At 31.8% G+C, this 25304-nt stretch overlaps 7 protein-coding genes across 9 annotated transcripts; 5 read left to right on the forward strand and 2 right to left on the reverse strand.

The window, feature by feature from the left end:
• The first annotated feature begins 1731 nt into the window (after positions 1-1731).
• LOC145755746 (solute carrier family 35 member G1-like) lies at positions 1732-2859 on the forward strand. The gene is made up of 2 exons (XM_082571994.1): positions 1732-2164; positions 2303-2859. Exons 1-2 carry the CDS (start codon positions 1732-1734, stop codon positions 2857-2859), a joined length of 990 nt encoding a protein of 329 aa, XP_082428120.1.
• Positions 2860-4984: 2125 nt separating this feature from the next.
• Positions 4985-6112, forward strand: LOC145755747 (solute carrier family 35 member G1-like). The gene is made up of 2 exons (XM_082571995.1): positions 4985-5417; positions 5556-6112. Exons 1-2 carry the CDS (start codon positions 4985-4987, stop codon positions 6110-6112), a joined length of 990 nt encoding a protein of 329 aa, XP_082428121.1.
• A 2312-nt stretch (positions 6113-8424) lies between these two features.
• LOC145755748 (solute carrier family 35 member G1-like) lies at positions 8425-9580 on the forward strand. Its single transcript, XM_082571996.1, has 2 exons — positions 8425-8885; positions 9024-9580. Exons 1-2 carry the CDS (start codon positions 8456-8458, stop codon positions 9578-9580), a joined length of 987 nt encoding a protein of 328 aa, XP_082428122.1. The 5' UTR covers positions 8425-8455.
• Positions 9581-11705: 2125 nt separating this feature from the next.
• Positions 11706-12830, forward strand: LOC145755750 (solute carrier family 35 member G1-like). Its single transcript, XM_082571997.1, has 2 exons — positions 11706-12138; positions 12274-12830. The coding sequence occupies exons 1-2, from the start codon at positions 11706-11708 to the stop codon at positions 12828-12830; spliced, it is 990 nt and encodes a 329-aa protein (XP_082428123.1).
• A 158-nt stretch (positions 12831-12988) lies between these two features.
• LOC145755056 (delta-type opioid receptor-like) lies at positions 12989-17578 on the reverse strand. Of its 3 annotated transcripts, none has more exons than XM_082571257.1 (11): positions 17432-17578; positions 17158-17293; positions 16786-16948; positions 16382-16563; positions 16181-16288; positions 15873-15926; positions 15518-15725; positions 15102-15359; positions 14756-14868; positions 13737-13868; positions 12989-13600 (listed from the first exon to the last, which is right to left on the reverse strand). In XM_082571257.1, the coding sequence occupies exons 1-11, from the start codon at positions 17472-17474 to the stop codon at positions 13549-13551; spliced, it is 1449 nt and encodes a 482-aa protein (XP_082427383.1). In that variant the 5' UTR covers positions 17475-17578; the 3' UTR covers positions 12989-13548. The 3 variants fall into 3 exon arrangements, with proteins under 3 accessions (XP_082427383.1, XP_082427382.1, XP_082427384.1); XM_082571256.1 differs by having other exon boundaries at positions 15518-15728; XM_082571258.1 differs by lacking the exons at positions 12989-13600; positions 13737-13868 and adding an exon at positions 14138-14277 and having other exon boundaries at positions 15518-15728.
• A 4418-nt stretch (positions 17579-21996) lies between these two features.
• Positions 21997-23114, forward strand: LOC145755751 (solute carrier family 35 member G1-like). Its single transcript, XM_082571998.1, has 2 exons — positions 21997-22429; positions 22561-23114. Exons 1-2 carry the CDS (start codon positions 21997-21999, stop codon positions 23112-23114), a joined length of 987 nt encoding a protein of 328 aa, XP_082428124.1.
• Positions 23115-24220: 1106 nt separating this feature from the next.
• On the reverse strand, positions 24221-24958 carry LOC145755752 (C-C chemokine receptor type 6-like). Its single transcript, XM_082571999.1, has 3 exons — positions 24819-24958; positions 24545-24680; positions 24221-24332 (listed from the first exon to the last, which is right to left on the reverse strand). Exons 1-3 carry the CDS (start codon positions 24859-24861, stop codon positions 24221-24223), a joined length of 291 nt encoding a protein of 96 aa, XP_082428125.1. The 5' UTR covers positions 24862-24958.
• Between the last annotated feature and the right edge of the window lie 346 nt (positions 24959-25304).

The following is a 25304-nucleotide window of genomic DNA, read 5'->3' on the forward strand; positions in this document are numbered from 1 at the left end:
TTCTGTCATGATTATCATTGGTTAGCGTCATATCGTAAATATTTATTAAATGCCATATCTTAAATAGGTAAAGTTAAAAAACGATAATTCTCAGCTAAGGTTTAAATTTTGTAATAAGAAAAAACTCGGGACCTTTAAAAGTTAATGTAATGTTAGATAATTTTATTGAATATAGTTACTAGGTATTTGTTTAATCTGTAATAAGTTAGGGTTAATATAACTTGTTTAAAATTTAGAACCTAAAACCAAAATATTTTTCTCTTCTTCCAATTCTTTATTGTATTTGTATTAGGCCTAAACAAAAATTAAAATCGCGATTTTAAAATAGTTTAGTTTAAAAAAGTGTTTTAACTTTGTTGGAGTTGGGTAAACCACAAAGTTATTAACATTGTCTGGAGTTAAAAGAGTAGAAAGAATAATTAGTTAGTCAGTTTGCTCGGTATAGTTTTATTTTTTCGTTCTGGTGAAAGAAGATTTAGAATCATATTTATATAGTAAGTAAAATTTACGAATACGGTTCGTCGCCATCTCTCTTACAATTTTTCTTTAACAATTTTTATTTTTACAGGCTCTAATTTATATTTTTCAGGCTATAAACTAACAGCCAATCTTTTTTACTGGCTTTTAAAACTTGATTCACGATTCTTTTGGACTATTTATTGTTTAGCTAAAAATCAGCCTTAATTAATTATACGGTTTAGAACCGTAAGAGCAAGATAGTTTTCCACTATACCGAGCATTAGAATTCAGTCGCGCGCACCCTCGAACTTAGTTTAAATTGGGATTTGGGAAGAAAATTTGGCTGATTACTAAATTAAAGGCTTTTGGTTGGGATTTTTTAGGTGTCTTACTTTTCCAAGCTACCTTTAAAATTCCATCGTTTGTCTTCCTATTGGGTAAAATAACTTGTTGCTTTAGATTTCCGCCTTTAAATTGTAATAAGCAAAGGGTTTATTGTTAGTTAAAAAACCTTACTTGCGATCCTGTACCTACTCCAATTAAATCCAAAAAAACAACTTGGCATATATTATCCAAAAACTCTATGATAACAGTATCTGGAAATAACAACTCTGTTAAGGTAGCGTTTGCTTTCAGAAAGAAGGTTAGTATTCAATGTTATTGCATACATTTTATACCCATTGTCTCTTATAAAATATTGTTTACCCTTTGAAATTGACGTACAAGTGAATCTATGGCGATAATGTATTGGTTAAACTAGATTAACAATACCTAGGTCTTTAATACTTTTTTTGGTAGAAAATGGCACGCATTCTGTGGCTAAATTACTTTACTTAAATATTTATCCGATTATAGTTAATTTGTTATCATACGTTTTCGCTGGGTTAGCATTTTTTCTTTTATATCAACCAATGGTGGCTGTTACTTATTTACCATGTTTGTGTATCTAGAAAATACACAAGTTAATGGTTTGTATAGTTGTAGAGGTATACAGGTACACTTTTTCCAAATAATTTGTTACGCTAGTTCTAGTGGTTTATTTGAATACGTTTCAGCGATATAAACAGGCTTAAATAAACAAGTCTAGTGTTACATGAACGTGACTTGACGTCGTTCGTCGTTTATTGGTTAAACTCTAGGTGTGCTGCTGACTTCAATTTTGTTTTGTTAAGTAGCAATTTTAGGGCAGCTGTTTTTTTTAAATAAATTAAAGGGAATTTATGGACTGTTGGGATGAAGTATTGTTTAATACTACCTGTGTAAGGAACTACAATGTCAACTGTGTCTGCCAGTGAATTTGAAGTCGGATCTATAGACAATTTTGTTATCGAAAAGGTACCACATAAAAGTATTGGAAAGCGACTTCTAGGACTAACTTGTGCACTACTTTCAGCAATATTTCAAGCTTTATCCGGGGTCGTCCTGGTTGCTTGTTTACCTAAAGACTCACAAAGTGGCCATTCAGCATTAGTACAATTTGTCATTAACATGTTGATACTATACCCGATTATAGGGGTTAAAAGAACAAATGTGCTGGGACCTACAAGGCAATCTTTTATTCTTTTACTCGTGCGTGGATTTAGTGGGGCCACTGCGTACATACTGCTACTACTATCTTATAAATTTATACCACTCGGAGACGCACTGACAATTTTTAACGGATACATTGTTTTTACCGGCGTTCTGGCTTGCGTTCTGTTATCAGGTTAGTTGAAACCATATTAAATTTATGCTTATACAATAAGAGGTGATTATATAATTAATGTAAATTTTATTAATTATTAACTTGGAATTTGAAAAACGGGTGATTTTATTTACATTATTACAATGTTTTTGTATGTAGAGCCCTGTGGTATATTTGAAGCTATTGCCACTGTATTTACCTTGGCCGGTATAGTGTTCATTGCCCAGCCTCCTTTTATATTCGGGATTAACGAAAGCACACCTAATAGCCCAAACAGTACAGACCGTATGATCGGTGTGTTAATATCCATGGTTGGGTCCATCGGTGCTTCATTAGCAATGGTTAGCCTAAGAAAAATCGGCAAAGCCATTCACTTTACTGTGTCAGTATTTTACTTTAGTTGGATTGGTTTTGTGGTTTGTTCCATCTACATTTTAATAGCTAAACTGTTTGTCGTACCCTGTTTAACCTCAATAACCTATATAGCATTGGCAGCAATTCTTGTATTCACTTCTCAAGTATTTATGACATTAGGTTTTCAAAATGAGAAAGCTGGGCCGGTTGCCTTGGTGAGATCATCTCAGGCAATTTTTGGTTTCATTTTCGAGTATTTCGCTTTAGGTAATGCACCCAATATGTTTGCTGCTATTGGAGCAGTTCTAATGATGTCGTCATCGTCTGCCCTTATGATACGAACTATTAAAAATAGATCCTAATTTTGTGGTATTAAATATTAGTTATCTTTAAATTTTTAAAAGACTCGCAAGGGTTAGGACTGTTGGGGGTTTAAAAGGTATGGCAAAATGGACATTTTTAAAATATGTTATTTATGTTTTAAAATAGTGAATTTCAAACCCGAATTACTAGTGTAAAATTGATACAATTTGTTTTCTATACAACAAAAAGAAAAAATTAAGAAAAGATTTACATTTCCAACATTGATTTTCTTATATATACAAACATTATTTAGTAAAAAGTTTTTTAAAACTCTTACTAGAAAAACAAACAAGAAAAAGGTTTTATTAAGTTGGTAAAGTGGTCAGAACACTTTTTACACTACATGGAGTCCTTGGTTCGATCGCCAGTGATCTTATGCTGTAATGCCCTTGAGTAATAAACAGTATGAACTCCTGCTAAGCCAATACTTAATTTAATAATCGTGCAAATTTGATCTATAATATCCTAAACTGCCAAAGGCAACTCGAGACTGGGCCGGGGACTGATGTTACTCTATGTTTAGGTCGCGCATTCGACCTTCCAACATCGAAGAGAAAGCTATATACAAAAAAGCTGAATTGTCATAGCTCTAAGCTGTAAGTGGAGTTTTCCCTTAGAACCTAAAACCAAAATATTTTTCTGTTCTCCCAATTCTTTATTGTATTTGTATTCGTATTAGACCTAAACAAAAATTAAAATCGCGATTATAAAATTAAAAATAGATTAGTTTAAAAAAGTGTTTTAACTTTGTTGAAGTTGGGTAAACCACAAAGTTATTAACATTGTCTGAAAGGAGGAAGGTAAATTAATTGTCAGTTTGCTTGGTATAGTTTTATTTTTTCGTTCTGGTAAAAGAAGATTTAGAATCATATTTATATAGTAAGTAAAATCTACAAATACGGTTCGTTGCCATCTCTCTTACAATTTTTCTCTAAACAATTTTTAATTTTTAAAGGTTCTAATTGTATATATATTTATAGGCTATATACCAACACCTACCCTTTTTTACGGGCTCTTTACTTGTTTTGTCAATTTTTTTGGACTATTTATTGTTTAGCTAAAAATCAGCCTTAATTAATTATACGGTTTAGAACCGTAAGAGCAAGATAGTTTTCCACTATACCGAGCATTAGAATTCAGTCGCGCGCACCCTCGAACTTAGTTTAAATTGGGATTTGGGAAGAAAATTTGGCTGATTACTAAATTAAAGGCTTTTGGTTGGGATTTTTTAGGTGTCTTACTTTTCCAAAGTACCTTTAAAATTCCATCGTTTGTGTTCCTATCGGGTAAAATAACTTGTTGCTTTAGATTTCTGCTTTTAAATTGTAATAAGCAAAGGGTTTATTGTTAGTTAAAAAACCTTACTTGCGATCCTGTACCTACTCCAATTAAATCCAAAAAACAACTTGGCATATATTATCCAAAAACTCTATGATAACAGTATCTGAAAATAACAACTCTGTTGAGGTAACGTTTGCTTTCAGAAAGAAGGTTAGTTTTCAATGTTATTGCATATATTTTATACCCATTGTCTCTTATAAAATATTGTTTACTCTTTGAAATTGACGTGCAAGTGAATCTATGGCGATAATGTATTGGTTAAACTAGATTAACAATACCTAGGTCTTTAATAGTTTTTTTGGTAGAAAATGGCAAGCATTCTGTGGCTAAATTACTCTACTTAAATATTTATCCGATTTAATTTGTTATCATACGTTTTCGCTGGGTTAGCATTTTTTCTTTTATATCAACCAATGGTGGCTGTTACTTATTTACCATGTTTGTGTATCTAGAAAATACATAAGTTAATGGTTTGTATAGTTGTAGAGGTACACAGGTACACTTTTTCCAAATAATTTGTTACGCTAGTTCTAGTGGTTTATTTTAATACGTTTCAGCGATATAAACTGGCTTAAATAAACAAGTCTAGCGTTAGTGTTACATAAACGTGACTTGACGTCGTTCGTCGTTTATTGGTTAAACTCTAGGTGTGCTGCTGACTTCAATTTTGTTTTGTTAAGTAGCAATTTTAGGGCAGCTGTTTTTTTTAAATAAATTAAAGGGAATTTATGGACTGTTGGGATGAAGTATTGTTTAATACTACCTGTTTAGTAAGGAACTACAATGTCAACTGTGTATGCCAGTGAATTTGAAGTCGGATCTATAGACAATTTTGTTATCGAAAAGGTACCACATAAAAGCACTGGAAAGCGAGTTTTGGAACTAACATGTGCACTACTTTCAGCAATATTTCAAGCTTTATCCGGGGTCGTCCTGGTTGCTTGTTTACCTAAAGACTCACAAAGTGGCCATTCAGCATTAGTACAGTTTGTCATTAACATGTTGATACTATACCCTATTATAGGGGTTAAAAGAACAAATGTGCTGGGACCTACAAGGCAATCTTTTATTCTTTTACTCGTGCGTGGATTTAGTGGGGCCACTGCGTACATACTGCTACTACTATCTTATAAATTTATACCACTCGGAGACGCACTGACAATTTTTAACGGATACATTGTTTTTACCGGCGTTCTGGCTTGCGTTCTGTTATCAGGTTAGTTGAAACCATATTAAATTTATGCTTATACAATAAGAGGTGATTATATAATTAATGTAAATTTTATTAATTATTAACTTGGAATTTGAAAAACGGGTGATTTTATTTACATTATTACAATGTTTTTGTATGTAGAGCCCTGTGGTATATTTGAAGCTATTGCCACTGTATTTACCTTGGCCGGTATAGTGTTTATAGCCCAGCCTCCCTTTATATTCGGAATTAACGAAAGCACACCAAATAGCCCGAACAGTACAGACCGTATGATCGGTGTGTTAATATCGATGGTTGGGTCAATTGGGGCTTCATTAGCAATGGTTAGCTTAAGAAAAATCGGCAAAGCCATTCACTTTACTGTGTCAGTATTTTATTTCAGTTGGATTGGTTTTGTGGTTTGTTTCATCTACATTTTAATAGCTAAACTATTCGTCGTACCCTGTCGAAGCTCGATAGCCTACATGGCATTGGCAGCAATTCTTGTATTCACTTCTCAAGTATTTATGACATTAGGTTTTCAAAATGAGAAAGCTGGGCCGGTTGCCTTGGTGAGATCATCTCAGGCAATTTTTGGTTTCATTTTCGAGTATTTCGCTTTAGGTAATGCACCCAATATGTTTGCTGCTATTGGAGCAGTTCTAATGATGTCGTCATCGTCTGCCCTTATGATACGAACTATTAAAAATAGATCCTAATTTTGTGGTAATAAATATTAGTTATCTTTAAATTTTTAAAAGACTCGCAAGGGTTAGGACTGTTGGAGGTTTAAAAGGTATGGCAAAATGGACATTTTTAAAATATGTTATTTATGTTTTAAAATAGTGAATTTCAAACCCGAATTACTAGTGTAAAATTGATACAATTTGTTTTCTATACAACAAAAAGAAAAAATTAAGAAAAGATTTACATTTCTAACATTGATTTTCTTATATATACAAACATTATTTAGTAAAAAGTTTTTTAAAACTCTTACTAGAAAAACAAACAAGAAAAAGGTTTTATTAAGTTGGTAAAGTGGTCAGAACACTTTTTACACTACATGGAGTCCTTGGTTCGATCGCCAGTGATCTTATGCTGTAATGCCCTTGAGTAATAAACAGTATGAACTCCTGCTAAGCCAATACTTAATTTAATAATCGTGCAAATTTGATCTATAATATCCTAAACTGCCAAAGGCAACTCGAGACTGGGCCGGGGACTGATGTTACTCTATGTATAGGTCGCGCATTCGACCTTCCAACATCGAAGAGAAAGCTATATACAAAAAAGCTGAATTGTCATAGCTCTAAGCTGTAAGTGGAGTTTTCCCTTAGAACCTAAAACCAAAATATTTTTCTGTTCTCCCAATTCTTTATTGTATTTGTATTTGTATTAGATCTAAACAAAAATTAAAATCGCGATTATAAAATTAAAAATAGATTAGTTTAAAAAAGTGTTTTAACTTTGTTGAAGTTGGGTAAACCACAAAGTTATTAACATTGTCTGAAAGGAGGAAGGTAAATTAATTGTCAGTTTGCATGGTATAGTTTTATTTTTTCGTTCTGGTAAAAGAAGATTTAGAATCATATTTATATAGTAAGAAAAATCTACAAATACGGTTCGTTGCCATCTCTCTTACAATTTTTCTCTAAACAATTTTTAATTTTTAAAGGTTCTAATTGTATATATATTTATAGGCTATATACCAACACCTACCCTTTTTTACAGGCTCTTTACTCGTTTTGTCAATTTTTTTGGACTATTTATTGTTTAGCTAAAAATCAGCCTTAATTAATTATACGGTTTAGAACCGTAAGAGCAAGATAGTTTTCCACTATACCGAGCATTAGAATTCAGTCGCGCGCACCCTCGAATTTAGTTTAAATTGGGATTTGGGAAAAAATTGGCTGATTACAAAATTAAAGGAATTTGGTTGGGATTTTTTAGGTGTCTTACTTTTTCAAGGTACCTTTAAAATCCCATCGTTTGGGTTCTTATTGGGTAAATTAACCGGTTGCTTTCTGATTGACCTTAACGTGGTGGTTAAAAAAAAAGTATTTTAATTAAACTAATGATTTTTAAATTTTTTGCCCAACAACTTAAACTGTTTTGTTGTTAAAAGAAAACTTGTTTTAATAAAGTCTACAAAAGTTTTTGTAGTAAAACTGCAATGAATTTCCATGGATCTGCCAAATCTGAATTTATATTAAGAAAGATGGAATCAATTTAATGAAACTTTGTAGGGCTATACTTTTCCTCCATTGTGTTGTTTTTCTTACAAATCTCTCTGGATTCATTTTGAATAGAAAATACTTAGTTTATCGTTCAGTTGACCTAAGTTACCCCAAGCGTGCTAAACAATTTAGAATTGCTCGTATAAATTGTATTAGGCAACAGGTTTATTGTTAGTTAAAAAACCTTACTTGCGGTCCTGTACTTCCTCCAATTAAATCCAAAAAACAACTTGGCATATATTATCCAAAAACTCTTTGATAACAGTATCTGAAAAAAACAACTCTGTTGAGGTAGCGTTTGCTTCCAGAAAGAAGGTTAGTATTCAATGTTATTGCATATATTATTTACCCAATTGTCTCTTATAAAACAATGTTTACCTTTTAAAATTGACGTTCAAATAAAGCTATGGCGATAATTTAGATGGTTGGACTATAGATTAACAATATATAAGTTTAAATACTTATTTGGTAGAAAATGGCAAGCATTTTGTAGATAAATTACCCTACTCAACTTACTTAGATTATAAATAATTTGTTATCATACGTTTCCTTTTTGTCAAGCTTGTTCTAGTGGTTTATTTGAATACGTTTCAGCGATATAAACTGGCTTAAATAAACAAGTCTAGCGTTAGTGTTACATAAACGTGACTTGACATCATTTGTCGTCAGCTTTTATTGGTTAAACTGTAGGTGTGCTGCTGACTTTAATTTTGTTTTTGCTAAGTAGCAATTTTAGACCAACTGATTTCTTTTTAATAAAGTCTAGGAAAAGTATGCACGGTAGAGGGAATATATTGTCTTACACTACCTGTGAAGTAAGGAACAATGTCAACTGTGTCTGCCAGTGAGTTTGAAGTCGGTACAGACGTTTCTTATACTAAAAACGTACCACATAAAAGCATTGGAAAGCGAGTTTTGGGACTAACATGTGCACTACTTTCAGCATTATTTCAAGCTTTATCCGGGGTCGTCCTGGTTGCTTGTTTACCTAAAGACTCACAAAGCGGCCATTCAGCATTAGTACAGTTTATCATTAACATGTTGATACTATACCCTATTATAGGGGTTAAAAGAACAAATGTGCTGGGACCTACAAGGCAATCTTTTATTCTTTTACTCGTGCGTGGATTTAGTGGGGCCACTGCGTACATACTGCTACTACTATCTTATAAATTTATACCACTCGGAGACGCACTGACAATTTTTAACGGATACATTGTTTTTACCGGCGTTCTGGCTTGCGTTCTGTTATCAGGTTAGTTGAAACCATATTAAATTTATGCTTATACAATAAGAGGTGATTATATAATTAATGTAAATTTTATTAATTATTAACTTGGAATTTGAAAAACGGGTGATTTTATTTACATTATTACAATGTTTTTGTATGTAGAGCCCTGTGGTATATTTGAAGCTATTGCCACTGTATTTACCTTGGCCGGTATAGTGTTCATTGCCCAGCCTCCTTTTATATTCGGGATTAACGAAAGCACACCTAATAGCCCAAACAGTACAGACCGTATGATCGGTGTGTTAATATCCATGGTTGGGTCCATCGGTGCTTCATTAGCAATGGTTAGCCTAAGAAAAATCGGCAAAGCCATTCACTTTACTGTGTCAGTATTTTACTTTAGTTGGATTGGTTTTGTGGTTTGTTCCATCTACATTTTAATAGCTAAACTGTTTGTCGTACCCTGTTTAACCTCAATAACCTATATAGCATTGGCAGCAATTCTTGTATTCACTTCTCAAGTATTTATGACATTAGGTTTTCAAAATGAGAAAGCTGGGCCGGTTGCCTTGGTGAGATCATCTCAGGCAATTTTTGGTTTCATTTTCGAGTATTTCGCTTTAGGTAATGCACCCAATATGTTTGCTGCTATTGGAGCAGTTCTAATGATGTCGTCATCGTCTGCCCTTATGATACGAACTATTAAAAATAGATCCTAATTTTGTGGTATTAAATATTAGTTATCTTTAAATTTTTAAAAGACTCGCAAGGGTTAGGACTGTTGGGGGTTTAAAAGGTATGGCAAAATGGACATTTTTAAAATATGTTATTTATGTTTTAAAATAGTGAATTTCAAACCCGAATTACTAGTGTAAAATTGATACAATTTGTTTTCTATACAACAAAAAGAAAAAATTAAGAAAAGATTTACATTTCCAACATTGATTTTCTTATATATACAAACATTATTTAGTAAAAAGTTTTTTAAAACTCTTACTAGAAAAACAAACAAGAAAAAGGTTTTATTAAGTTGGTAAAGTGGTCAGAACACTTTTTACACTACATGGAGTCCTTGGTTCGATCGCCAGTGATCTTATGCTGTAATGCCCTTGAGTAATAAACAGTATGAACTCCTGCTAAGCCAATACTTAATTTAATAATCGTGCAAATTTGATCTATAATATCCTAAACTGCCAAAGGCAACTCGAGACTGGGCCGGGGACTGATGTTACTCTATGTTTAGGTCGCGCATTCGACCTTCCAACATCGAAGAGAAAGCTATATACAAAAAAGCTGAATTGTCATAGCTCTAAGCTGTAAGTGGAGTTTTCCCTTAGAACCTAAAACCAAAATATTTTTCTGTTCTCCCAATTCTTTATTGTATTTGTATTCGTATTAGACCTAAACAAAAATTAAAATCGCGATTATAAAATTAAAAATAGATTAGTTTAAAAAAGTGTTTTAACTTTGTTGAAGTTGGGTAAACCACAAAGTTATTAACATTGTCTGAAAGGAGGAAGGTAAATTAATTGTCAGTTTGCTTGGTATAGTTTTATTTTTTCGTTCTGGTAAAAGAAGATTTAGAATCATATTTATATAGTAAGTAAAATCTACAAATACGGTTCGTTGCCATCTCTCTTACAATTTTTCTCTAAACAATTTTTAATTTTTAAAGGTTCTAATTGTATATATATTTATAGGCTATATACCAACACCTACCCTTTTTTACGGGCTCTTTACTTGTTTTGTCAATTTTTTTGGACTATTTATTGTTTAGCTAAAAATCAGCCTTAATTAATTATACGGTTTAGAACCGTAAGAGCAAGATAGTTTTCCACTATACCGAGCATTAGAATTCAGTCGCGCGCACCCTCGAACTTAGTTTAAATTGGGATTTGGGAAGAAAATTTGGCTGATTACTAAATTAAAGGCTTTTGGTTGGGATTTTTTAGGTGTCTTACTTTTCCAAAGTACCTTTAAAATTCCATCGTTTGTGTTCCTATCGGGTAAAATAACTTGTTGCTTTAGATTTCTGCTTTTAAATTGTAATAAGCAAAGGGTTTATTGTTAGTTAAAAAACCTTACTTGCGATCCTGTACCTACTCCAATTAAATCCAAAAAACAACTTGGCATATATTATCCAAAAACTCTATGATAACAGTATCTGAAAATAACAACTCTGTTGAGGTAACGTTTGCTTTCAGAAAGAAGGTTAGTTTTCAATGTTATTGCATATATTTTATACCCATTGTCTCTTATAAAATATTGTTTACTCTTTGAAATTGACGTGCAAGTGAATCTATGGCGATAATGTATTGGTTAAACTAGATTAACAATACCTAGGTCTTTAATAGTTTTTTTGGTAGAAAATGGCAAGCATTCTGTGGCTAAATTACTCTACTTAAATATTTATCCGATTTAATTTGTTATCATACGTTTTCGCTGGGTTAGCATTTTTTCTTTTATATCAACCAATGGTGGCTGTTACTTATTTACCATGTTTGTGTATCTAGAAAATACATAAGTTAATGGTTTGTATAGTTGTAGAGGTACACAGGTACACTTTTTCCAAATAATTTGTTACGCTAGTTCTAGTGGTTTATTTTAATACGTTTCAGCGATATAAACTGGCTTAAATAAACAAGTCTAGCGTTAGTGTTACATAAACGTGACTTGACGTCGTTCGTCGTTTATTGGTTAAACTCTAGGTGTGCTGCTGACTTCAATTTTGTTTTGTTAAGTAGCAATTTTAGGGCAGCTGTTTTTTTTAAATAAATTAAAGGGAATTTATGGACTGTTGGGATGAAGTATTGTTTAATACTACCTGTTTAGTAAGGAACTACAATGTCAACTGTGTATGCCAGTGAATTTGAAGTCGGATCTATAGACAATTTTGTTATCGAAAAGGTACCACATAAAAGCACTGGAAAGCGAGTTTTGGGACTAACATGTGCACTACTTTCAGCAATATTTCAAGCTTTATCCGGGGTCGTCCTGGTTGCTTGTTTACCTAAAGACTCACAAAGTGGCCATTCAGCATTAGTACAGTTTGTCATTAACATGTTGATACTATACCCTATTATAGGGGTTAAAAGAACAAATGTGCTGGGACCTACAAGGCAATCTTTTATTCTTTTACTCGTGCGTGGATTTAGTGGGGCCACTGCGTACATACTGCTACTACTATCTTATAAATTTATACCACTCGGAGACGCACTGACAATTTTTAACGGATACATTGTTTTTACCGGCGTTCTGGCTTGTGTTCTGTTATCAGGTTAGTTGAAACCATATTAAATTTATGCTTATACAATAGGAGATTGTAAAAGTAAATTAAATTTCATTAATTATTAACTTGGAATTTGAAAAACGGGTGATTTTATTTACATTATTACAATGTTTTTGTATGTAGAGCCTTGTGGTATATTTGAAGCTATTGCCACTGTATTTACCTTGGCCGGTATAGTGTTTATAGCCCAGCCTCCCTTTATATTCGGAATTAAAGAAAGCACACCAAATAGCCCGAACAGTACAGATCGTATGATCGGTGTGTTAATATCGATGGTTGGGTCAATTGGGGCTTCATTAGCAATGGTTAGCCTAAGAAAAATCGGCAAAGCTATTCACTTTACTGTGTCAGTATTTTACTTTAGCTGGATTGGGTTTGTGGTTTGTTCCATCTACATTTTAATAGCTAAACTATTCGTCGTACCCTGTCTAACCTCAATGGCCTATATGACATTGGCAGCAGTTCTTGTATTCATTGCTCAAGTATTCATGACATTAGGCTTTCAAAATGAGAAGGCTGGGCCGGTTGCTTTGGTGAAATCTTCTCAGGCAATTTTCGGTTTTATTTTCGAGTATATCGCTTTAGGTAATGCACCCAATATGTTTGCTGCTATTGGAGCAGTTTTGATTATGTCGTCATCGTCTGCCCTTATGATACGAACTATTAAAAATAGATCCTAAATTTGTGGTAATAAATATTAGTTATATTCGAATTTCTAAAAAACGCTAAGGGTTAGGACTGTAAAGAGTTAAAAAGGTATGGCAAAAATGGACATTTTTTAAATTTGTAATTTGTGTTTTAAAGTAGTAAAATTCAAACTCAAACTACTGTGTACGATTGATACAATTTGTTTTCTATACGACAAAAACACAAAAGCAAGTAAAGATTTACAAGCATATTTCCAACGTTGTTCTTCTTATGCAAACATTATTTAGGAATTTTTTTTTAAATCAATAATAGAAAAAAAAAAAAAAATCGATTTTTTCAAGTTGGTGAGGTGGCTAGAACACCAACTACACTACATGAGGTCTTGGGTTCGATCTTTAGTGATATTATGCTGTGGTGCCCTTGAGTATGTTAAGTTGGCGCGGTCGACCTTCCCACATCGAGGATAAAGCTACATACAACAAAAAGTTGAGTAGTCATATTGCTAATCTGTCTAAGATAGGTAGAGTTTTCTCCAAGTTGATTTGACATAAGGAAAAACATACTCAATACTATAAAAGTAAGACAATGCAGACATGCAAAATAAAAACTGTACTAGCCTAAGCTACAAAGTTTAATGTTTATGTTTCAAGTCAAGGTTACAGTTTCAACATTTCCATAGTTCAGGAGCGATGTAAAATTTTAGTAGACGGGAGTTATCGGATTCAGCTCTTGCGTTTTCACCTTAAGACATTATGCATCAAACGATTTTCTGTTTGTTTCCAGGCCCTTAGATTCACCTTCTCTGTAACGAATCTTGGTTTAAGGGTTATACAGCTTATTAGGCTACTTTAATTACCTTAAACTTCGCCAATATAAGCCTAAGCAAGACTTTTTACATAAAAATAAGCTTTAAAGGACCCTTTTTTCTATGAACTAACTTGTATATTTTTGTTGTTGCTGTTGGTGCGTTGCTGGTTTCATCTTTGTTTTGTTTCGTCCATTTGACTGGTTTGCTGTTCGAACTGCTTCTGCCACCTATGAATGAACCTCGCTCTTTTTCTATTGCCGACCTAATTTAAATCAAGTCATTGTTACATGGAATTTGTGTATACAGGTAAGCCCAATACTTAAAACATAGCGTTATTGATCTATAGATTAAGCTACTGTTTGAGCTACAACGACGGCCTTCATGCAGAGACTAGCCTATAAGAAAACAAGCAAAAAAGAAACATTCAAAACGTGTGTTTATGTTTCTAAATAAAGATTATAAACAGTAATTGTATAGCGACTATAAGACCTAAAAGTATTGTTTGGTATGTTTGCAAGCGCGTTTTAGCTTGGATCCCAACTAGAGACATCAACGTCCCTCAAACTCGCGCGTTTTCGCTACTCTGCTAAAATGGTGGGTCTTCGCTAGATCTACCATTTCGTCTAACCAGCAAGATAAAATGTCGTATACAATGCGAGTTTTGCATTAATCTGCAATGTTACATAAACATTTAGTTTAAAAGATTGATTTTACTATGATAACATGTTGTTTGGAATGTTTTTTTATTTGGTATACACTTAAACAGGAAATACCATATGTCATTGTTTAACTAAGCAACTGTAGGATAAATGCTCATAGTCGCATAATGCTATGCTATACGCATAAGTAATACTTTTTTAATTGAAATAACAAATGACTGGGTTGCATTGCCTGTTTGTTTATTAATCGGGTTGTCTGTTGTTTTGAAAAATCACAAACTATATCTCTTGAAATACTTGTAAATCATAATTCCTTTAAAAATGACCCTAATTGACATCTAATTGAACTATGACGACGTTGACTATTTTTTCCCGGAATTACAGAAGAAGTGTCTATCAACCCTATTTGTCTACTTTTTTATATATAGCATAAAGATCTGCTTTTGTGTATACGTACTAAAGTGTCAATATGTTCTAAAGTATCACATACCTTAATCTTCGTTTGAAACCACCTCCCAAAATGATGTACAGGTAAGGATTGAAGGACGAGTTAAGGTATCCAAGAATTGAAACCACGACCGGCAAAACCTCGCATATATTGTCCTGTAAAAATAACAGCAAAACATTAAAATAACTAGCAAGACATTGAAAGTATTACAAATACGTCAATGTGTTAAAATATAATAAATCGTTCCAAAATGTAGGGTGCTCAGTACTTTTTAAAAAACATCTCTCTTACCAAGAATTTTTCTTCAAAAAAAAGCAACTCTGAAAATTACTTAATTTATGAAACCCTGAAAAGGGCTAAAATTTGCCCGTACACTTTATAAACTTACGTCGCCCTCTACTCTTGGTATCCCGACCATTTTAGCTACATTAGCGGCGTGAAAAGGTAGCCATAGGAGTCCAAATGATCCGACCAAAATTACGCACATTATCGTAACTCTCCGTCGATCTTTGTCTGATCTAGAAGATGACTTGCTCTTCTTCTTTTTTCCCACTTCGCCATTTGTCGCCTTTCGACTAATGTTTTGAGTTCGAACCCGTGTGCTTTTTAGCCGATAGACAATCATGGAGTAGCATAAGGTCATGATCTGTTAAAATTCAGTTTTAATTTATTTTTAGGTATGCAACAATGGTTTGTAAAATCGCAAAAATAATGAGCGAAAATTTAAACAAAAAGTAACAGAAATTTTAAGATATCATTATTCAAAAAAATTTTATTCTTTGGCCATGTTGATAAATTACTTACTATAAAAGGTATTATAAACATGCCGACAAAGTTGAAAATCAAATATCCTGTCCAGCTGGCCGGTCGTCCCTTGTAGTTGCAATGTGGTGAGAATTGAAGTTCGGGTGTAATGAAATCCGGGACGTAATTACTTTCTGTAGCTTCACCGCTGAGATTTGTTTCTACTTCTTGGCTAGTGTTCGAATTTTCATAGTCCGTGTACCCAGGGCTGCTAATTAATTTTTTTTACAATTTGTTAATTTTATTATTGGTGTTTTTTTGCCAAGATTTTAAACCTTGAAGATTAGTAATGCATTGCCAAATATAAAACCTTACAACTGCCACTCTAAATCGTTTGGTTACTAAACAGACTTACTTTGTTCCTGAGTAATCTTCATCGTAATAATACTCAGGTATGTCTTCTTCTTTTCTTAAAATAAAATTATAATTGTTTTAGTATTCCCTTTACACATGTTTTAATATACAGTTAAAAAAACGATTCGTGTCAGACTGAAAATCGTTTAAATATTCTTTAGAATAATTTAACTTATGATATTAGTTGGTAAAATGTACTCAGCAAAATAGATTAACATTTCAATTTTATTTTACTCTTGAAAGCTACATAAATAGACAACATATGATCCAAAACAACAATAGTTTTATATAGAGAGTATATGAACTTACATGCAATAAGGTTTCTTTTTCAACTTCAGGCATTCGTCAATAGTCTTATCGTTGTAACCTTCATTTATGCATTCCTGAGTAAAATCAACTTCCTTTGGAAATTCGTACCTGAAAGTTTATCATTACAAGTTCGTTTTTTATATTTTGTATAAACCAAGTGTAGCTTAACTTATTTAAACAGCATTCCACAATTCTACTTACGAGCAAGAACAGTCTGGATCGATTCCGACTTTATAACTGTACATCATAACTGGTATGCAGAAAAGCAGGGCCAAAATCCAGGTAACTACGGTGATTATAAAAGCGAATTTGGGCGTGCGAAGTTTTTGAAGGTACTTATGAAATGGGTGGCACACCGCGATGTAACGGTCAAAGCTCATAATCTAGAAATGTTAGTAAACGTTTTTAAATATTTTTTTAGCTTATAACAACATTTTATATACATCAGGAAATAAAAAATATCAAATTGTTTGCAAAATATGTAAACATGAATTTTTAACATTTCGCTTTATGGCCACCATCCAAATTTTACATTGCTTGTGCTATTTTTCAAGCTGCCAAAACTACGCAAGTTTTCTACATTACATCTAGATAACATAATTTACCACTAGAAACATAATTGACGCGTAGTAGTTCAGAAACAAAATCGTTTCTTTGGTTTTGCAGAGATTCTGGGAAAGCGACCATCTTCCTTCAATGTCTTCTTTTACTTTAAACGGAAGAGTTAACAGGAGCAAAGAATCTGCAATGGCGAGTTGTAGCACATACCTAAAAAATTTTAAAGAAAAATACCAATATTAAATTGTGTAATAAACTATACGTTTAAAAAAAACACATTAAAAATAAAAAACTTAAAAAAAATTTACGATAATCATGAATTTAGTGCTTTTGCACATCATTACATACTTTTGCTCTACGCGTGGCCTTCAAAAAATAAAAATTGTAAAAACATTTAAATTTGAGGTAAATAAACTTACCAGTGGGTAACAGATTTCTTGTATTCTTTTAACACCACAATAACGAAAATAACAATAAAATTTCCGATAAGGCCGAATATGCAAATTATTAAAGAAAATTCGACCTTTACCCAAGGCACTTCATAAGCTTCTTCATCTTAGAAAAAAAAATAATAATCAAAAGAAAAAAATACTAAAATTTTTATTTTTAAAATTGTTATGTTTACTGGAAGTTTTTTGCTTAATACAGTTGTCCATATTTATTATTTTCATAAATACCCACATTAAGACTTACCTTTTATGTATTCTGAATCGTTGTAGTATTGATTATAAGACATTGCTAATCTATTTTTTTCTAAATTTTGCTGATATACTAACAAGTTAAATAACAAAAAATAAGAATTTTAATACAATTTTTTAACCTTTTAAAATCCAATGCTTTTAAACTTACACTGTGTAGGAAGTGAAGCTTATAGGAAGTTTATATTATAATAAAAGGCTAGTAAAAGTCTTTGTAACAAATTCCATTGAATTTTTGAGTAAACACATTAAATGGCATATTTCCTGTTACATAAAGTGCTTAGTACAACGAATTATATAAGCATATTTTAATTGGACAAATAATTATGGGTAAAAAGATTACATTTATGCAACATCATTTATGGTCTTACTAATGCATTGCTGGTTATATAAATTTTTTTACAATTTTTGTTTTGATTTTGCTACAACGTAGATTTAAAAATTTTCATTTAAAGTGAAAAAAAAACATTTAATAAAAGTTTTAGGGCTGTGAGCTATATTATTCCTTTATTTATTTGTTTTTTTTTAAGTCTGTTTTGAGTTTGAAAATATTGAGCTTAATATTAAAGTTCGATCGACTTAAGCTATCGCAAGTGGGGTGTAGCTTATTGTGCATAAGCTAACCTTTCATTCACATTAAAAACAATTAAATTTAACTATTTCACATTTGGTGAGAATTATTTTTGTTATCGTTTCTTGATTTTATCAAAACCTTATATTAACTCCTATTTTGATATGTCTTTTAATCTTAAACTTGTTTTTAAAATCTGAGGTTTGCTTTTGACATGAAATTCGATTCTTTGTTTTCCTTTTAATTAGTTATCTTATGCCTTTCTACACAGTAGTTGTATTTTGAATTTTGGAATTTTAATTTTTGCTTTACCGTTAATAAAATTTGAATTTGATTTGAAGAAATTGCCGTATAATATAATTATACAGTGAATTCACCTGCGTGGTTAACTTAAGAATTCCTAACCAGCAGACGAGCAATTAGCTAGTTAAGAAAAACAATTTACTGTCTTTAACTTAAAAATAAAACCTTCCGATTGGGTCGACGGAGACCGCTACAGGTCAAACAATTTTGGATAGTTCAAGCTGATAAAGTCAATAATACCTATTGAGGCAAAAAGGTTAAAAAAAAGGTTGGGCAAGGTTTTAGGTTAGTTTTTTTGGGCAAGGTTTTAGGTTAGTTTACGCGAAGAAAAAAAATGCGTTCTGTAGTTTAGTACTTACTCATGCGAAGCCCAAAAAAACACTTGTTGAGATCCATGCAATATCTCTTGGTCAACTCTGTCTAAAAAAAGAGAAGGCTTTCAATAGTTAAGGTAGGCCCTTGACATTTAGAGTAAAGGTAATTAATTGCTTAAATTTTGTTACATTTGTTAATATATAGTTTTTGTTTTACTGTTTAAAGTAATTTTACAAATAATTCTTGAGGCTATGGATGGTGTTATAACCTGGAGACTGATAGTTAATTAAATATGAGATATCTTTAAAAACTTATGATATAGTTAACTTGGTTTTGATTATTTAGTTACTGTTAAAATGACATGTAGCGTAACGAAAACCAGTTTGTCAAGTAAGTCCATTTTTATTATTAAAGTAAAGTTACAATTTGTTAACATACGTTTATGTTCTTGCTAAATGTTGACATTGCGTTTTACACTTAATTTAAAGCCTATTAACTGCAGTGTTTGCTTCACTTAGAAATGTTAGGTCAGTAAAAAGTAAATTTAAATAGGTTGGAGTTGTAAAGGCATTAAACTAGCTTTAATAAACAAGTCTAGCGTTAATCTTACACAAATTGTTGTCAGCTTTAGTAGTAAAACCCCGTAATAGGGCGTCGATATTAATTTTGGCACAGAACTAAAAGCATTGCAAGCAACTGTTTGTTTTTCAATTATAGGTTTAGGAAAACAGGCAATGTTAATATAAAATATTGTGTAACAATTCCTGTTTACAACAGAACAACAATATGTCGATTGCGGCTGCAAGTGAATTTGAAGTCGGTTCTGAAGACAAATCTGTTATCACAAAGTTACCACATAAAAGCATTGGAAAGCGACTTCTAGGACTAACATGTGCGCTTCTTTCAGCACTATTTCAAGCTTTATCTGGGGTCGTTCTGGTTGCTTGTTTACCTAAAGACTCGCAAAGCGGCCATTCAGCATTAGTACAATTTGTAATCAACTTTTTGATACTATAACCGATTGTAGGGGTTAAAAGAACAAACATACTGGGACCTTCAACACAATCTTTTCTACTTTTACTCGTGCGTGGATTTGGTGGTGCTACGTCGTATATTTTAATACTATTAGCTTACAAATTTATACCATTAGGGGACGCTTTGACAGTTTTCAACGCATACATAGTTTTAACCGGCGTCCTTGCATGCGTTATGTTATCAGGTAAGTTTAAACTTGTTAAACAATTTATATTAATATAGAAGGGTTAGGAAGAAGGTAAATTTTGACTTTATTAACAGTATTATGTTGCTTTTTGTCAACAGAGCCTTGTGGTATTTTCGAGGCTATCGTCACTGTATAATTTTTGTTGGAAATTTTTGTTTTGATTTTGCTACAACGTAGATTTAAAAATTTTCATTTAAAGTGAAAAAAAAAACATTTAATAAAAGTTTTAGGGCTGTGAGCTATATTATTCCTTTATTTATTTGTTTTTTTTTTAAGTCTGTTTCGAGTTTGAAAATATTGAGCTTAATATTAAAGTTCGATCGACTTAAGCTATCGAAAGTGGGTCTGTAGCTTATTGTGCATAAGCTAACCTTTCATTCACATTAAAAACAATTAAATTTAACTATTTCACATTTGGTGGGAATTATTTTTGTTATCGTTTCTTGATTTTATCAAAACCTTATATTAACTCCTATTTTGATATGTCTTTTAATCTTAAACTTGTTTTTAAAATCTGAGGTTTGCTTTTGACATGGGATTCGATTCTTTGTTTCCTTTTAATTAGTTATCTTATGCCTTTCTACACAGTAGTTGTATTTTGAATTTTGGAATTTTAATTTTTGCTTTACCGTTAATGAAATTTGAATTTGATTTGAAGAAATTGCCGTATAATATAATTATACAGTGAATTCACCTGCGTGGTTAACTTAAGAATTCCTAACCAGCAGACGAGCAATTAGCTAGTTAAGAAAAACAATTTACTGTCTTTAACTTAAAAATAAAACCTTCCGATTGGGTCGACGGAGACCGCTACAGGTCGAACAATTTTGGATAGTTCAAGCTGATAAAGTCAATAATACCCATTGAGGCGAAAAGGTTTAAAAAAAGGTTAAAAACATTGGGCAAGGTTTTAGGTTAGTTTTACGCGAGGAAAAAAAGTGCGTTCTGTAGTTTAGTACTTACTCAAGCGAAGCCCAAAAAAGCACTTGTTGAGATCCATGCAATATCTCTTGGTCAACTGTATTTAAAAAAAGAGAAGGTTTTTTATAGTTACAGTAGGCCCTTGACATTTAGAGTAACGGTGATTATTTGCTTAAATTTTGTTACATTTGTTAATATATAGTTTTTGTTTTACTGTTTAAAGTAAAGTAAAGTGTATCTTAACTTATTTAAAAAGCATTCCACAATTCTACTTACGAGCAAGAACAGTTTGGATCGATTCCGACTTTATAACTGTACATCATAATTGGTATGCAGAAAAGCAGGGCTAAAATCCAGGTAACTACGGTGATTATAAAAGCGAACTTGGGCGTGCGAAGTTTTTGAAGGTAGTTATGAAATGGGTGGCACACCGCAATGTAACGGTCAAAGCTTATAATCTAGTAATATAAGTAAACGTTTTTAAATTTTTTTTTAGCCCATAACAACATTTTATATACATCAGGAAATATCAAGAAATAAAAAATATCAAATTGTTTGCAGAATATGTAAACATGAATTTTTAACATTTCGCTTTATGGCCACCATCCATTTCCAAAATGTAAGGTGGAGACTATAACCCATTATTTTACAAATAATTCTTGAAGCTATGGATGGTGTTATAACCTGGAGACTGATAGTTGATTAAATATGAGATATCTTTAAAAACTTATGATATAGTTAACTTGGTTTTGATTATTTAGTTACTGTTAAAATGACATGTAGTGTAACGAAAACCAGTTAGTTTGTCAAGTAAGTCCATTTTTATTATTAAAGTAAAGTTACAATTTGTTAACATACGTTTATGTTCTTGCTAAATGTTGACATTGCGTTTTACAATTAATTTAAAGCCTATTAACTGCAGTGTTTGCTTTACTTAGAAATGTTAAGTCAGTAAAAAGTAAATTTAAATAGGTTGGAGTTGTAAAGGCATTAAACTAGCTTTAATAAATAAGTCTAGCGTTAACCTTACACAAATTGTTGTCAGCTTTAGTAGTTAAACCCTGTAATAGGGCGTCGATATTAATTTTGGCACAGAACTAAAAGCATTGCAAGCAATTGTTTTTCAATTATAGGTTTAGGAAAACAGGCAATGTTAATATAAAATATTGTGTAACAATTCCTGTTTACTTCCTGTTTACTACATTCCTGTTTACTACTGAACAACAATATGTCGATTGCGGCTGCAAGTGAATTTGAAGTCGGTTCTGAAGACAAATCTGTTATCACAAAGTTACCACATAAAAGCATTGGAAAGCGACTTCTAGGACTAACATGTGCGCTACTTTCAGCACTATTTCAAGCTTTATCTGGGGTCGTTCTGGTTGCTTGTTTACCTAAAGACTCGCAAAGCGGCCATTCAGCATTAGTACAATTTGTAATCAACTTTTTGATACTATACCCTATTATAGGGGTTAAAAGAACAAACATACTGGGACCTTCAACACAATCTTTTCTACTTTTACTCGTGCGTGGATTTGGTGGTGCTACGTCGTATATTTTAATACTATTAGCTTACAAATTTATACCATTAGGGGACGCTTTGACAGTTTTCAACGCATACATAGTTTTAACCGGCGTCCTTGCATGCGTTATGTTATCAGGTAAGTTTAAACTTGTTAAACAATTTATATTAATATAGAAGGGTTAGGGAGAAGGCAAATTTTGTTTATCAATAATTTGAATTGGCCAACTGTGACTTTATTAACATTATTATGTTGCTTTTTGTCAACAGAGCCTTGTGGTATTTTCGAGGCTATCGTCACTGTATTTACCTTAGCCGGAATAGTGTTCATTGCACAACCTCCCTTTATATTCGGAATCAAAGAAACAACAACAACCATAACTAGTACAGACCGTATGATCGGTGTTTTATTATCTCTTGTTAGTTCGATACTGGCTTCGATGGCTATCGTGAGCCTAAGAAAAATCGGCAAAGCCATTCACTTTACTGTGTCAGTATTTTATTTTAGCTGGATTGGGTTTGTGGTTTGTTTCATCTACATTTTGTTAGCTAAACTATTCGTCGTACCATGTCTAAGCTCGATAGCCTACATGACATTGGCAGCAGTTCTAGTATTCATGGCCCAAGTATTTCTAACACTTGGCTTACAGAACGAGAAAGCTGGATCAGTTGCTTTGGTGAAATCTTCTCAGGCAATTTTCGGTTTTATTTTTGAGTATATCGCTTTAGGTAATGCACCGAATATATTTGCTGCTATTGGAGCAGTTTTAATCATGTCGTCATCGACTGCCTTAATGATACGAACAATTAAAAATAAATCTTAACTCGGTGGTGACCTATATTGGTTAAATTAAAATCTGTTTAAAATTAGGTTTGGGGCAAATGTTTTGCTGAAAATTACAACATAAAAAAGCAACATTAACTATATATTTTAATAGAAAACAGCGCTATTTTAACAGGGCAAATTTAAACCACAAAATCAAAGCTAGTTTACTAAAAATTTCTTAAATTTAATAACCTAAACTTAACACCATTTAACGGTAAACTAGTAATGATATATATATATATATATCATATCCAAGTAACACTCAACAATAGTGGATAGAATTTTTAATTACAAATAAAACTGTACATGTTTAAAATATTCATACACGCAAAATGATATTAGTTACATGGAAACTTTCTAAATTTATTTTTAAACAACAATTTTGCAATAAAAATTGCATACACCAAATTTGGTATATTATTAAATAACAAAATAACTGAAAATTTTTTATATTAAAAAAGTAAAATAGAATGATCTAATTTTAGATTCACTAGTGTATTGACGAAAGTCTATTGTATTTTGATTTGTTGGAATCTTCTATTAGTAAAGATTGTTGAATTTTGGCAATAAAAGAAAATAATTATTACAAAAAAACGTAAAAATAACAAAGTGCAACTTATTTTACAATTCTGCACAAGCTTAATGTGAGTTTTAAACAAAACTACTCCTAAAACAACTTATTAATATTAATGCTTTCGTTTTTGAAATTATATACTAAAAACTGTAAATGTAAGCCCTTGCCGAAATACCCAATAAGCCACAAAAAGCGCCATAGTTTTCTCATAATATATTTATATGTTCGACAAACGTTTTTATTTAGTACAAAAGTGATCTCTCTAGGTCAAAGGTGCATTTTCAATATTCTCGCAGTTCGGTGGTGGGGTAACATTTTGGTTTGCCTGCAGAGGTGTCGGATTAAGCTCTTGCGTTTTCAGCTTTAGACCTTGCGTTACATCGATTGATTTCGCTTCAGAGCCTTCAGACTTACGTTCTGTTTGGTCCATTTGACTGCTCCACTGGTCGAGCTGCCACTGCGGCTTTTGACTGAGCGTACGGTTGTTGAGGCCGATCTAAAACAAATATATTTATTTTAGCAGCTAGGGTTTATACTAATAGATTTTGGGAAAGCGACCATCTGCCTTTAATGTCTTCTTTTACTTTAAACGGAAGAGTTAACAGAAATAAAGAATCAGCAATGGCGAGTTGTAGCACATACCTAAACGTTTAAAAGAAAAATATCAAATAAAATGGAATTGTTAAAAAAACCCAATAAAAAAATTACGATAATCATAAATTTAGTGCTTTTGCACATCATTATATAATAAAATCTTCTCTATATGACTTTATATAAACATACTTTTGCTCTACGCGTGGCCTTCAAAAAATAAAAATTATAAAAACATTTAAATTTGAGGTAAATAAACTTACCAGTGGGTAACAGATTTCTTGTATTCTTTTAACACCACAAAAACGAAAATAACAATAAAATTTCCGGTAAGGCCAAATATGCAAATAATCAAAGAAAACGCGACCTTTACCCAAGGCACTTCATAAGCTTCTTCATCTTAGAAAAAAAAACAATAATCAAAAGAAAAGAATACTAAAATTTTTATTTTTAAAATTGTTATGTTTACTGGGAGTTTTTTGCTTAATACAGTTGTCCATATTTATTATTTTCATAAATACCCACATTAAGACTTACCTTTTATGTATTCTGAATCGTTGTAGTATTGATTATAAGACATTGCTAATCTATTTTTTTCTAAATTTTGCTGATATACTAACAAGTTAAATAACAAAAAATATAAATTTTAATACAATTTTTTAACCTTTTAAAATTCAATGCTTTTAAACTTACACTGTGTAGGAAGTGAAGCTTATAGGAAGTTTATATTATAATAAAAGGCTAGTAAAAGTTTTTGTAACAAATTCCATTGAATTTTTGAGTAAACACCTTAAATGGCATATTTCCTGTTACATAAAGTGCTTAGTACAACGAAATATATAAGCATATTTTAATTAGACAAATAATTATGGGTAAAAATATTGCATTTATGCAACATTATATATGGTCTTACTAATGCATTGCTGGTTATATAATTTTTTTTACAATTTTTGTTGGAAATTTTTGTTTTGATTTTGCGACGACGTAGATTTAAAATCTTTCGTTTAAAGTGAAAAAAGAATA

The sequence above is a fragment of the Corella eumyota genome, chromosome 6 (assembly GCF_963082875.1).
Source record: "Corella eumyota chromosome 6, kaCorEumy4.1, whole genome shotgun sequence".
Lineage (NCBI taxonomy): Eukaryota > Metazoa > Chordata > Ascidiacea > Phlebobranchia > Corellidae > Corella > Corella eumyota.